The 14,577-nt window shown below is 48.8% G+C and overlaps 1 protein-coding gene across 4 annotated transcripts in view; it reads left to right on the forward strand.

Moving 5' to 3' along the window:
• The window catches only part of CACNB1 (calcium voltage-gated channel auxiliary subunit beta 1), a 51,599-nt gene extending 44,754 nt beyond the window's left edge, over positions 1-6,845 (forward strand). For 3 of the 4 annotated variants that reach the window (XM_035134869.2, XM_035134873.2, XM_060281511.1), the window contains 2 exons: positions 13-198; positions 2,952-6,845. In XM_035134869.2, the coding sequence (XP_034990760.2) occupies positions 13-198; positions 2,952-3,470 (705 nt within the window). In that variant the 3' untranslated portion in view covers positions 3,471-6,845. Of the gene's footprint in view, positions 1-12 lie in introns of all 4 variants that reach the window. The other variant, XM_035134875.2, reaches the window with a different exon arrangement.
• The last annotated feature ends 7,732 nt before the right edge of the window (positions 6,846-14,577 follow it).

Consider the following 14,577-nt stretch of genomic DNA (forward strand, 5'->3'; position numbering starts at 1 on the left):
CTGTCTCTGCAGGAGATGTTTGACATTATCTTGGACGAGAACCAGTTGGAAGATGCCTGCGAACACCTGTCTGAGTACCTCGAAGCCTATTGGAAGGCCACGCACCCTCCCAGCAGCAACCCGCCCAATCCGCTGCTGACCCGCACCATGGCGACGGCTGCCTTGGCTTCCAGCCCCGCCCCGGTCTCCAACCTCCAGGTACAAGTGCTGACCTCTCTCAAGCGCAACCTGGGGTTCTGGGGCGCGAGGGGCAGCCTGGACCAGGGGCTGAGCGGAGCTGTCCGGGTGGAGGAGCACGAGCTGTAGCTTTCGGGGAAACCCGAGATAGTTGTTTGGAAATGAAGAAACGAGCACAGGGGAGCCTTGCTAATGAGGGCTCCCCCTTACCTACAAAGGACTTGTCAGTGCTGCTGTTCAGTCAAGGCGATCTCTCTCTTTCGCCTCCCTGCCCCTTCTCTGAAGCTGTCCTGCTAAAGTCACACACAAACACCCCTTTCCCTCGCAATCTGACTTTGATTGAAGGATGACCTCAGCAAGTCACCAGCACATCTCTCCCGCCCTACACCCCGCAGTCTCTTATCTTTTGAGCAATGCTTCCTGGGGACATCAGAGAAGCATCTCGGTTAGGAAAAGTGGGTTTGTTGTTTAGGGCAGGTTCTGTGGGCTGCTCTGAACCAGATCTAAAACGGCATCAAAAAAGGAAGGATTTTCCTCCACCTGCTCATGGGAAAGAAGTCAGTTGGCTTTCCAGTGTGTTATGTGAATACGGAGCCTGGTTTTCAGCAGGGGCAGGTCTATCATGCTGCCGAATTGCCCTCAAAGACCCGTTTTGCCCCTGCACGAAGTGCCTTCCCCCCTCCATCTGCCACACACACTTTGTTTCGTTCTCTTAACACACAGGGTGAATTTGGGCAACTGCTTCCCAATCCACTTTTCTAATAAGCAGTGATTTCCGGTCACTAAGTGGCAGGAATGCACTGGTCTAAAGGGGTCTGTAAGGTCACAGGGTTTGTACGGGGCCCCACTTTGGATAATCTGGCAACGTCTATGACCTTATGGATCCCTTCACGATAACCATGGTCTGCTGAGTTTCTGCCCCCTAGTGACAGGAAGTCATGTTTCTTGGGAGGCTGGGGAGCAGTTGTGGCTGCAGTAGATCGCACCGGTGGTTATACCTCATCAAGATAACCTTTTCCACTTGATTCCCATGGCCTCACTGCAAAGCATTTACTGGCAGGCAAAACCATATTGTCGGAATCTCACCGCCAGAGCTGGGTGACTTTTTACGTTGACAGTGCCCCGCATCGTTGCCTAAGCCTAGGCCATGTCAAGGACCGATTGCCAAGCATAGCAAGCTGAACAGAGCTCCATCAAACTCATATCTCTTGTGAGCTAAAAAGAAGAAGAAGAAGAAGTCTGCATTGAGCAGAAATAGATTTATTACTGCAGAATCCACTTTTTTTGCTTGGGTGGCATGGTGCCTGCCCATCGTTCAAATGTGAATTTGGACATGCTTCAAATGCATGTTTGGGTGTATGATGGGAAACCCCATGCTGTTTCTGCTGTGTCACCTTTTTTAAAAAGAAAAGGGCAAACTCTGAAGTGGTTAAACAGAAGATTCCCCCAAAGGTGTTTAGCTATCAATAAGTTTACCAGCTTCACATCTGGCTCCCAGTGCTGTTTTATTGCATGGCGTGGCAAGTGACTGCTGTTGCTGCTGCTGCTTTTACATATAAATAACAGCAGGTGGTCCAGCTGATCAGCACAGGTGGTTCTGTATGTGTTCTGTGTGATGCTAACTCTCTATCTTTTTATGTCTTAACTAACTGATGAGTTCTCAAACAGGGTGATGATGAGCCTCTCTCTAACATGGTGCAAAGCTGTTAGCCATGGGAAGCCCCAATTTCTCTATAACCCTGGAGGAGGCGAAGGGGTAGTTTGAGATGCAAGTTGCCACCTCTTGAAACCATATTTTGCTGCAGGGATGGGGAACCTGATGTTGTTGGACTCCAGATCCCATCAGCCCCAGCCAGTGGCCAGGGATGATGGGAGTTGTAGTCCAGCAACATCTGGAGAGCCCCAAGCTCCCCATCCCTGCTCTATTCTATACATTGTGCTCTGCACCACACATAGAATGCCTTGCCCAAAGAGCAATTTCAGACAAATGCGGCAGATCACTGTTCTGAGGATCTCTGCCTGGAACTGTCCCTAACTCCCCTTCCCGTCCCCCCCATCTCCCTCTTTTGCAAGTGTTTTTTTTTTTTGCTTCTTCTGGTAGGGATGGGGAAGACATTCAGTTCAATTCGCATCTGAAGCCAAAACCTTAAGAAATTTGCACTTTACGAAACAATTCGAGAACCGAAACACAGCCAGCCTTCAAGATTCACACTTGCACGAATTTGGCAATGCAGTCCTGCACTTGAACAAAGATTGCAAAAATGTGCGCATTAGGGGGACACGTGCACAATATATTAGTGAAAATAACATAGTAAAATGCATTCTGTTAGGAGAAATTGCTTACAACAATGTGTCCGTTAATCTAAACTCAGTACAAAAAAAAAAAAAGGTTTATTATCTCCTGTTGGAGAAGTTTTATGAGCATTTAAAAAAACACCACCTTCATATGGCTGTAGAAATGTAGAGATCTGAATTTGAGATGGGGGAAAGTGAGAAGCTGAAACCAATGGATCTTTCCATCCCCACCTGCGAGGGGTCTAAAATCCATGCTTTTTTGTTTTTGTTTTTGACCTGCTTAACTCCCAGGTCCAGAAAAATCGTCTTTCTTTGCAGGGGAAATTTCCCCTTAGATTACATGAGGTTTGCCAGGCCAGAGTTTGAGAGCCCCTTGTGCTAACCTGTTTGGGGGCGCTGCAGTGTTGTGGCCGCACTAACTCTTGTCTCCTTTCTCCCTTTCTTGTGCATGGTGTGTGGTGAATGCCTCTTTCCGCCAGGGACCCTACTTAGTGCATGGGGAGGAGCCGCTCGACCCAGAGCACACCAGCCTGCACGACTATGCAGGGCAGCCGGCTGGGCACGGCCAGATCCGCGCCGCGCCGCCCCCTTCCCACTTTGCCACCCGGGGCCTTTCCCGCCAGGACACCTTTGATTCGGAGACGCAGGGCAGCCGCGACTCTGCCTACACCGACCCAGCGGATTCCTGCATGGACATCGAGACCGACCCCTACGAGGAGCCGGAGCCCCGTCGCGCCCACTGCCTGGGCCTCCGCCGACCCCAGGGGTCCTGGGAACCCGAGGAGCCAGAGCAGCACCGGGGCCAGTTCCGGGGGCACCGCCACCCCCAGCACCAGAGCTCCTGGGAGGCCGAGGAGCCCGACCGGCAAAACCACAACCGGTCTCTCCGCGGGCACGGCAAGGGGCGGGAGCGCTATTGCCAGAGCGAGGAGGAGGAGGGCTTGCGCCGCAACCACAACGACGTAGAGGACTGGGCACGAGACGCCTATATCCGCTAAGGCCCTGAGGGGCAGGGCTTTTATCCGCTGAGGGAGAGGCCTCTTCCCACGCAGAGCCTTGGGGACAGGGGCTGTCTTCAGTTGCCTGGCACCTGGGTGTAGGTCCAGCCTCTCAGGAGGATTGTCCTTCACCCACCAAGCGGTTTGTGGGCAAGCATATAGCGTTTGCGCCTCAGAAGCAGCGCCATCGCTGGCCGGGTCTGTGCGTGAACTCCCTTTCCTCGCCACCCTTGTCTGGGGACACTCTCCAACCCCCCACCCGCCCCTCTGCCTTGCCATTTGTGCCAACAATCTCTTGGACCACCCTCGTCCTGCCAGCCAGCCAGCACTGCCTGGCCTTTTCCCTCAAGGTCACAAATAATCACATATACCTTAAATAACGAAAGCTCCCCTCTCTCCTCAGAGGCCCCCTCGTGGACCTGGAGAGGGAGAGGGCCAGTCTCCACTGGTGCCTGGAATCACCCCAACACTTGAGTGGCAGTTGAGGTAGACCAGCTGACTGTGTGCTTGCTGGCTGCCCCTCCTGAGATGCTGCGTGCCTCGCCCCATGCAAGGCCAAACTGCTCCCAAATGAAGAATCCGGCCCTCTCCCCTCTATAGGTTTACACCATCATAGATCTCTTCCTTTGCCTGTCTTGTGGTGCTCTCCTGGCCCAACCGCTGGGGTGCGGGTGGGTGGGATGGAGGAGAGGCAGGGGGAGGAGTAAAAACCATCTCCTAGTTTTTCATCACAGGATCAGGTTCCCTGCCCGATCCTCTCCAGTGCCTACGAAAGAGAAATCCAACCCCGGCCACCTTAAACTCTCCAGTCCGACCCATCCTCCAGTGCCTCAGCTCACGATCCTCTTGGATGTATGTCACCTGCTGGGCAGATCCTGGGCATGCAGGGTGTGTGCATGTGTGTGCGTTGTCGTGTGCCGCGCTTGGCAGGGAGAAAGGCTCTGGACTCTCCGTGTTCATAACCAGCTGTGGTTTTGCTCTTAACACTGAGTTGGGAGACCTGTTTCCGGCACGTGTGATAGCTTGGCCTGGGGTGTTTCGCAGGTGAAAAATAGGAAGGTGTTCCCACCATTCTGAAACCAGAGAGGTGAAGTGATCCTTCCTGACTAAAAATGGCCACCTTGCTTACATTTGCTGAAGGTGTGCTGCCTTCGCTCACAGCAGGAAACTGAATCCATCCCACTGTTGCCTCTTCCTTTCGGAGGGTTGTCGTTGGGTTAGAATTTCCCTTTCCATCAAGACTCGGGGAAACCAGCCTGTCTCTGTCTTGCGAAATCAGTTTTGCCAGTGTGTGCCGAGAGGAGCCAGTAGCAATTGCTGCTGTGCGTGGTTCTTGTATATCTGCAGTTTAAGCACATGGCTCCCACTGGAAAGAAATGAATGGGGGGATGGATAGAGTGGGCCGCACAGCCGTTAAATGCAGTCCTTTATCTGCCAACACTGACCCCTCCTGTGCCTGCTTTGGAGCTCGGGACCAAGTGGATCTGCAGTGGCTGTGAGTGGCCTTCAGCCTAGAGATTTTGTCCCTCCTTCTATAAACCCCAGAGGGAAAATAGTAGCTGTGGTTGCTTCTCCAAATGTCAGCAGTACCCCAGTAGGTTCCAGCTTACCCAAGCTCAGCTTTTGGGCTCTGCTCTTGTGCCAAAATCTGCCCTTAAGTGCAAAGACCACACTTTTGAAGGCTGACCCTTCACCCTTGCTCAGAATGTAACCGACACCCTTGACATCTGAATGCAACACACTTCTGGAGTTTGCCTTTCCCCCCCAGACATCTGACAACTATGTTCCACCTTCTCTTGAGGCTGCTAAGATAGGGTTTCGGGTAACTGGGGTGTTTTTTGTTTTCGTTTGTTTAGCGATGTACATTTTATTTGCGACATAATTCCCACAAGGCTCCCTGACCCAACTGAAGCCCATCCTCTGTTTCCATCATCCCCTTCTTCCCTGTGTGGTTTGTAGCTCAGTCTCCATTAAAACAGCACTGCTGACTTCAGCATGAATGTAAAATTATTTGAGGTGAAGAAACTGGAAACTTGATCTTCAGGCAGAAAATAACATGTGAAACATGGCCTTAGATCAGCCCTTCAGGCCTTACCTGGGCTAAAGCTCTAGAGAGCTTGGCATTTTCAGCTAAGCGGGAGAAAAAGACGCTTAATGTGGCCTATGACCTAATCTACAAGTGCACCTGACAGGAACATATGAGTGACGTAAAATTAAAGGCAAGGTACAAGAACTAATTGCTAATGCAAAATGCAGGTTGGAAATTGGAAACCTTGCTGGCGTGGGGTGGAGCCTGCCCTTGTTGCCAGGAGGATAGTGGACTTGATATCTTTCTGTTCTTCAGTGAATCCATCCCTTTCCCAAAAAAACCCCAACAATTTGTAATTCCCACAGACATTGCCAGATACTGTTGGTCCTACTGTTGGGGGTGGGGGCAATATTCTGTTAGGGTTGCTGGTGTTGTTCCCATATTTTAAGCTGCTGTCCCTTATCCCAGAGCCTTGTACATCCACCGCACTTTAATGGACATCCTTTATATCAAACACCGCAGTTCAAAGCGTTGCTTGTTTTAGAAATATTGACCTGGGAGCCTTGGAAGTCCTTTGCGTGTTGAGACATAAAAGACCTTGGAGACAGGAATAAAACACCTGAGTTCCTTAGGTCCAATTTAGCTTTAGGTTGTTTCGTTTTGTGCCACGAACAGGGGATTTAAAATAAAAAAGGACAAAAGTGGACCTGGTATACCTTCAAGTTTGCTTCTATGGTGGATTTCACATGTCTGTCTCTCTCCCCTACTGTTTTTAAGAGACACAAATTCACAAGGTCAAGTGCTCTCTACACAACGTTCCCCCCCCCCAAAAAAAAACTCAGCCTTTCTTGTTAGGCGAGAGTTGTGAAAGACCAGCAAAGATAAATATGGCAAAGAGGATTTGAACAATGAGAAATTTGTAGCTTAACAAGTTATTTTAAGAGAGTGTATTTTATATTATTTATTCTTAGCATTGTTCCGTAGGGTAGGGATTCCTTGGCCAAACTTGAATTCTTTGTAGTAAATAGCTTCACCAGAAACCCTTATAACTGGAGGTACTGCATAAAGTGGGGAGGCATTTTCAAGAATGTGCTACTGAGTTTTCATATAATGAAGCATGACCAGTCCCATCCCCTGGCTTATATTTGCATCCCTCTGATTTATTCTCCACTTTGGGTTGTTTTGTTGTTTAATTTGGGGGAGGGGGGTTGAGGGGTAGAGAAGGCTATTGGATATAGAGAATAAATTCTGCCATGTCTCTGCCTCGCCATTATTACAATTGATTTTTCAGTGCTCCAATGACCCAGCCCCATTACCATGGGAATAAAAGTATTTTATAAAATGCACTTTGACATTTTTATTGAGATGCGGAAAAACAAAAAAATGCAGAGACACAAACACAGCCCCCAAAGGAGGGAGTGCTTCCCTGTGTAAAAAAGATATCTCACACAGAAAAGCAACCTGCACATTGGTGAACATGTGGAACCAGCAACATGAGTATTTTAGGGATACTGATGTGTCAAGAATTCCAAGCCACTACACAGCAATCACCCGGAGGGGTGGCTTTTGTAGGGGGTGGCTGTCAGAAAAGCAATGTGAAACTACCTTTAATGACAAGGGCTATCACAATGTATGACCTTGTGGACATGACCTTGCCTCTGATTCTTATCTAGCTGAAATGCCACCATTCACACTCAGGCTTAGCAAAACTGCAAGGCTTGTAGAATGGTAAAAATGAGAGATGTTTTACAGAGAACCCTAAGAGAATCAAAATGCACAATGATGCCTGAGTATGCTTAGCAGGCATGGAAAGTAGACTGATTGGGGGGGGATGACACAAGAAGGGAGGGAAAATGGAACACAATATCCCAAAAGAGGTCATTGTTGGCTGCAACCCCAAACAGGATTACTGTACTCCATACAGCAACATTATACTTACCTACGTGTGTACGCCTCCAGAGCTTTCCAAACTTATCACGTTGGTGAAACACTTTTTAGACATGCATCATTTTGCGGCACAGTAGTTCCGTTTTACTAGCAAACCGGAGGTTAAACTAACCTCTTTCGAGCCCCAGGAGGAGCATCTACACACTGCAGCTGACAGACTAATGTGTTTGGAAAGCTCTGGTGTAAACCTTCTCTGTGCACAGGATTGTTTTGGGCATGGAAACAAGTGTACATAGTTTACAGGTGGAGACACTGCTATTGTGATGCTTCCACCATGGCACCCCTTCAGACTCAAGCACAGGGCAGAGTGTCTGCGGAGCAAGTAGGGAAGCTCTGCAGCTCAGGGGGGGAGCATCTGCCTGACGTGTCGAAGGTCCCATGTTCAATCCAGGTAGGGCATCTCCATTTTGTCTGCACCCAGGCAGCTCTAGCATACCGGCCCTCAGTCTGTGTACACCAGGCATCCCCAAACTTTGGCCCTCCAGATGTTTTGGACTACAATTCCCATCTTCCTTGACCACTGGTCCTGTTAGCTAGGGATCATGGGAGCTGTAGGCCAAAACATCTGGAGGGCTGCAGTTTGGGGGTGCCTGGTGTACACACTATATACATCTGCAGCACATTCTTTTCCTCAAAGAATTCTGGTCACTGTAGTTCGATAATGGTTGCTGGTAGCTGTAGCCAAGTGAGGGGTAAACTACAGTGCCCAGAATTCTTTGAGGGAAAGAATGTAGTTAGAAGGCATAGTGTTTTGTACACAGCCTTGTTTTCTCTAGGCCTCATGTTTCAGTTTTCCCTCACATGTGACCTCACATTTCTCCTTCAGCTCTCCTTTCCCCCAAAACTATACTGTCTGGCTACCTGCCCCGCCCCTGCCCCACCAAGGCTTCTGCTCTCTCCAGTGAGCACAAGCTTTGGCCAACCACTCATTCCTTTCCTTCAGCTACCTCAACCTCCTTGGTGCCTGCCTTCCCCTCTCAGCTGCCCGGGCAGCAGCCTTCCTACCCAGCACTCTTGCCTGGGGTCCAAGAAACATCTCCCAACACAGGCATTGCTCAGTTTTCCTTCAGAGCAGAAGAACCGAATAGCGTGTTTCAACTGCACCGTGGGTGGTGTTATGTGCACCCAGGCACCCAGTTCTATACCTTATTTATTTTAAGAATTTACATTTATCCCACATTTCTTCCATCATGGGGGCATACCTGGGGTTCCCAGGTCCTGGACAGACCCCCCACTCACTTAGACAATTTCATGGAGGATAAAAGTATCAATGGCTAATAGCCATGATGGCTGTGAACTGTTTCCAGTGTCAGGTCACATTTACACCATTTAAATAGATGAAGAGCTCTGTTACATCCGATTACAGCAAAGGTGGAGCTGGTTAAATCAGACCCCCTCCCCCAAGTCCAAATCCAGCACCCCGTTGCATACAGAAGTCTTGCGCTCCACAGACCTGGATGGAGCCACACTGGATTTAATGAAAACAGCAAGAATGCCTGAACCTCTGTGCTCAGGACTTCAGCTCCCCCTGGTGTTCACTGGTAAGTACTGCTGCTAAACTATTTTTTGGTTTTCACTAGAAGATTTTTCTTGGGTAACAAAAGTACATACAGCACCTCTGTTGTGGTAGACCGGCCCACGGCTGAAAAAGGTTGCTGACCCCTGATCTAGATGGTAACACAAGGAAGCAGGGAAAGTTTCCTCCCAGTGGCGCGGAGGAAGGGGAGCGCAGGGGGTGTCATCACTGAGGGGAGGGTGACAAAATGACACAAAAAAAAGTTTTAAAAAATAAAAATTGGGCTCACGAAACTTTTTAGTTCAGTCAACAAACGTAGCTAAACGTGACTGGCACTGGGCGCCACACCACAGGGGCCGGCACTTACCACCGGGCCTGCAGCGTGCCCAAGCCACATGTGTCCCCTGGGAGTGACGTGGTGGCTTGGGCCCCGGCAGGCCGTGGACTGCCTGAAACTGGATTAGGCTGCCACGACTGCTGTTTGCTATAGAAAAGCCATTCACACAATTGCATGAGTGGTGTCTCTAACTCAGACCCCCGAAAGACATACCCTCCTACATTTCTTTGATGAAAATAGGGACATCCTATTCCAGAATAATAATTTTATTCCTTATACCCTGCCCATCTGATTGGGTTGCCCCAGCCACTCTGGGCCGCTTCCAACATATACTATATAAAAACATAATAAAACATCGAACATTTAAAAAAACCAAAAACTTCCCAAGGCAGGGTTGCCTTCATATGTATTCTAATCTCCTTGGCTCGGGGGTCACATAACTCTGTACCCTCCAACATTTATCACCTCTGTTGATCCAAGTACTGTATATGGATGTGGGCAAGGGTGGAATCACATTCTAATGCCTGCAAACAAAGGATTAGCAATCTGTGGCCCTCCAGTTATTGCTGGGGTCCAGCACTCATCAGCCCCAGCCGCCATGGTCAATGGTCATGGATGATGGGAGTTGTAACCCAACAAAATCTGGAGGGCCGCAGGTTCCCCTTCCCTTCTGCAAATGTCACTCATCTCTCTGATTAGGTACAATTGTGACTTCATGCTAATCACACATACAAACAGGGAGGACCAAGAGGTTTGGTAAAGCATTGGGCACTCCCTGCGTCCAGTGTTGTACGTATTGCCCCCAACAGCACCTGGGCCCATGGAGGTGCATGCCATTTCTAGTAAACCCCATTCGCTTCGCAGAGCTACAATTCCCAGAGTTCACCTGGGAGGAAATATGGATTGTTCAGCCACTCTGAGAACAGTAGCTTTGTGAGGGGAATAGGGGTCTCCAATTCCCGGTCACATGACCCGGAAGCTGTCTGTGGACAAACGCCGGCTCCCTCGGCCTATAGAGCGAGATGAGCGCCGCAACCCCAGAGTTGTCCGCGACTGGACCTAATGATCAGGGGTACCAGAAGCAGCTTAGTCATGCTGGCCACATGACCTGGAAGCTGTAAGCCGGCTCCCTCGGCCAATAACGCAAGATGAGCGCCGCAACCCCAGAGTCGGTCACGACTGGACCTAATGGTCAGGGGGTCCCTTTACCTTTACCTTTTAACAACTCCTAGCACCCTTCACAAACTACAGCTCCCAGAATTATTTGAGGGGAAAGCTATGAAGTGGCACCACAGTGCTTTTAATTTCACACACACACACACACACACACACAGATTGCTTTTTTTCTAAAAAGAATGTATGGGGTACTCTCATTTTGACTCAAGAAAATCGCCATTTTAAAGTACAAATCGGGGGGAAATAAATACAGCAAATGGACAAAAGTACAAAGATTCACAAAATGTTTAGGGGTATGCGTACCCCTGCGCCCCGCCCCCCCCAGGGAAAAACACTCTGTGTGTATACACATACACTGCTTTTTTTTCTATAAAAATAAGTGCCGGTACTCACCATGAGGTTGTTACATTAAGTGCCACACTTTTTAACAACAACAAGAGGTGCCACTACTGCATATCATTGAGTACCCCCTTTAAGAAAGCATTTTAAAATAATCGGTGGCACTTTCTTCTTTACCTAATAGTTAATATGTCCCTTCTGGAAACGCCAGGCGGATGTACTCTACTCCTGACTTATCTCCAAGCTACTAGAAATCCAGCTCCATGGAATCTGCACAAGCGAGTAGTGTTTGTTGGCACAGGAAATTATATGCTCTACTTCTGCTCTTCCAGCCCATGCTTTTGCTACAGGCAATGGAGAGAAAACTGTGCCACTAACTAAGCCAAACCTCAGCTGGTGCTGGAAACAGCTGATGGATGGCCAGCCAGCCAAGAGCCACTCAAAGAAGTTATCCAGCTGTCGTCTAGCAGTTTCACTGGGGATTACTATGGTGGGGTGGTGGTGTAAAAGAATGCATAGGGGAATGGTTTATTGGTTGAAATCCAGGCGTTGATCCCATCCTATTCCTCAGGGCTGTGCACATTTAATTATGAATAAAATTAAGGCCCCTGCTTGTTTAATCTCAGCAATGTGGTGCCCAGACACAGCTTCTGAAACAGGAAGACAGGCTCAGGAAGAAAGCCAGTGTGGTGTAGTGGTTAAGAGCGGTAGATTCGTAATCTGGGGAACCGGGTTCGCGTCTCCGCTCCTCCACATGCAGCTGCTGGGTGACCTTGGGCTAGTCATACTTCTTTGAAGTCTCTCAGCCCCACCCACCTCACAGGGTGTCTGTTGTGGGGGAGGAGGGGAAAGGAGAATGTTAGCCGCTTTGAGACTCCTTCGGGTAGTGATAAAGCGGGATATCAAATCCAAACAACCCTCCTCCTCCATCATACGGAGAGCTTATCTCCACCCCACCCTGCCGTGGCTTGAAATGGACACACACAGGTGAATTTTTCCAACACCAGTCCCAGGGGGGGACAGAAGGTAGATGATGGTCCATGAACTGATCACCAGCCCAATTTATGGAGGTGGGGGTGGGGAGGAAGAAGCTCTACAGCAGGCACCCCCAAAGTTGGCCCTCCAACTGTTTTGGGACTACAACTCCCATCACCCCTAGCTAACAGGACCAGTGGTCTGGGATGATGGGAATTGTAGTTCCAAAACAGCTGGAGGGCCGAGTTTGGGGGTGCCTGCTCTACAGGATTTCCATGGGGGAGGAGGGCAGTGCTCCAGTGATTTGCAGGCTGCCTTGTCGCCATTCCCCGTGCCATAATCAAATTTCACAAAAGAACAAATCTTTGCCACTTGAAGTTACCACAGAGCATCTCCTAAGAATCACAGGTTAGGTAGCAAATAAGCATGATGTTAACTAGTCAATAGAAATGTATAGAAGTCTACACATCCAAAGGACAACATAATTTAATTCAGAAATTACAACTGGGAGCTTGCAAAAAAATAATAATTATAGTTTGGAGTGCTCCTGTGCAGGATACTCCATTTCATTCCAAATCCCAAACCAATCAGCATTTAGAATAATCCATTCCTCCAACAGTTGTTCAGCATTCTGTAGTCACTGAGCATGCCCACCACCCAGTCTTCATTCTGGTACCTCCTGCTGGTGTGTGTGAGTGGTGCAATTTTATGTACATAAGGACTGGAGAGCTGAGATCACTACAAATATATGCCTCTGAATAATTGTGTTCCAAATGTGCTCCAGTAGGATAGGTTGCTGGTCCATTGCACTTTTATGCATATCCCTACCTGGCTTGTGGATTGTGTGGTGGTGGAGGAGAAGGCGGCTCAGAAAAAACAACAGCACATGTGAAAACTGGGGAGGAAGAAAGGGAGACATGAAGGCGAAGCTGAAAGCCATGGTGTGACATAGACACAGACACACACCATAGCTGTCAACCCTCCCCCTTTTTTTGCAGGAAACTCCCTTATTCCAAGCCACAGCTGTCAGCCTTCCCTTTTTTTTGCTGGAAATTCCCTTATTCCAGTGCCATTTCCCGCTGCTATCCTGGATTGTTAGATATACCGTAGACCAGGGGTTCCCAACAAAATTTTCTCGAGGACCCCTCATTGAGCCGCTATTGTGACAAGGACCCCCATTAATTCCTAATCCTAAAATTAAAAAGTGAGAGCCAAATTAAGAGTCTTTTTATATTTTATATTTATACGTTTTTTACAGTTCTTCCTCTTCATCTGTAGGCCTTTGTCGTTTTAACGGACCACTTTTTAACCAACGGTCCATTTTTAACTACGCGAACTGTAGCTTCCGCGAAAAACAACGCTTTGTTTACAAACACTACTGTTTTGCAAAGAGGCAGCGCGCGCCAGGGAGGAGGGAGGGGAATGGAGAAGACAGGGTACCTGCGCAGTAGCGCACAAATGAAGCCGACGCACGCAAAGCATCTTGGGGAGGTGAGTGTTAGTAGAATGCGCGCGCTGCCTCTTTGCAAAACAGTAGTGTTTGTAAAGCGCCACCTAACGGCATACAGCAGAACTACTGCCTCTATCTAATTCTAGTTTTGCGCTAGACTCTGCTCATGCAGGAAGCGGCCCAAACAAAAAATCTGTTATCATACGAAATATATTTAATATATTTTTTATTCTAATAGCATCTTGCGGACCCCTCTGGCATAGCTCGCGGACCCCTGGGGGTCCCCGGACCACCTGTTGGGAACCACTGCCGTAGACTGTCCCCAGGACAGGTGAGGCTGCTGCTGATCCCTTATTTTCAAATCCAAAAGTTGACAGCTATGACACACACACACACACACACTGCACAGAATCTGGACTGGGGTTCTAGTTACAGGTAGGTAGCCGTGTTGGTCTGCCGTAGTCGAAACAAAATAAAAAAATTCCTTCCAGTAGCACTTTAGAGACCAACTAAGTTTGTTATTGGTATGAGCTTTCAAGTGCATGCACACTTCTTCAGATACACTGGACTGGGGTTGAAATTTTTCACTCAGCCCTGAAGCACGCAAGCTGCCTTTCAGCAAACCACAGGTTCTCCGGTTATTCTGCTCGACAGCGTTGTCGCGAGGATAAAACAAGATTATTTCAGTGCATGCCATCCCAAGCTCTTTGACAACGATCCCACCAGGACATGCCTTCGTGGGCCGAAATCCAGGGCTCCACTCAACAGAATAACTGGTAGCCTCCCCCCAACTGGAAAAGCAACAACCCCATAGCAGTGCTGGCTTACTGAATCTTGATGTGGAACCATAACATTGGAAGGAACCTCAAAGATAATCTAGCGGTCCACCCCCTGCTGGTGCAGGCGATGCACATTACCATCTGAAGAGAGAGAGTGTGTGTAACGCCATTACGACGTCTAAAATTGCCTAGCTGCGCGACTGCTCCTTGGAGGAAAGGCAAGATGCAAAAAAAAGAAGTGCTAATGATGATAAAAGGAAAGTGGGGAGAACCAAGTAAGGCTATACAGCTGGATCAGCCAGTCAGTTTAGAAATGTATCTGCAGGTCTGAAGCCTATTCCTCTGGGAAAGTGTCGGGAAGTAAATGCGGCACTTAAAAGGAATCTCTGGCATTTGCACTCGTAGGCTTGCCTATAAAAAGACACACTTTGTCCCCCCTTGAGTATTGGGGCAGTTTGATCAGCAAAGCTGCTGTCTTTCCCCCCCCCTATAGAGAGCCTCTGGGGCAACCCTTTATTTTCTTAAAATAACGGCAGGCGTTCTGAACCCTTCCCAGCCC

The sequence above is a fragment of the Zootoca vivipara genome, chromosome 13 (genome assembly GCF_963506605.1).
Source record: "Zootoca vivipara chromosome 13, rZooViv1.1, whole genome shotgun sequence".
Classification (NCBI taxonomy): Eukaryota; Metazoa; Chordata; class Lepidosauria; order Squamata; family Lacertidae; genus Zootoca; species Zootoca vivipara.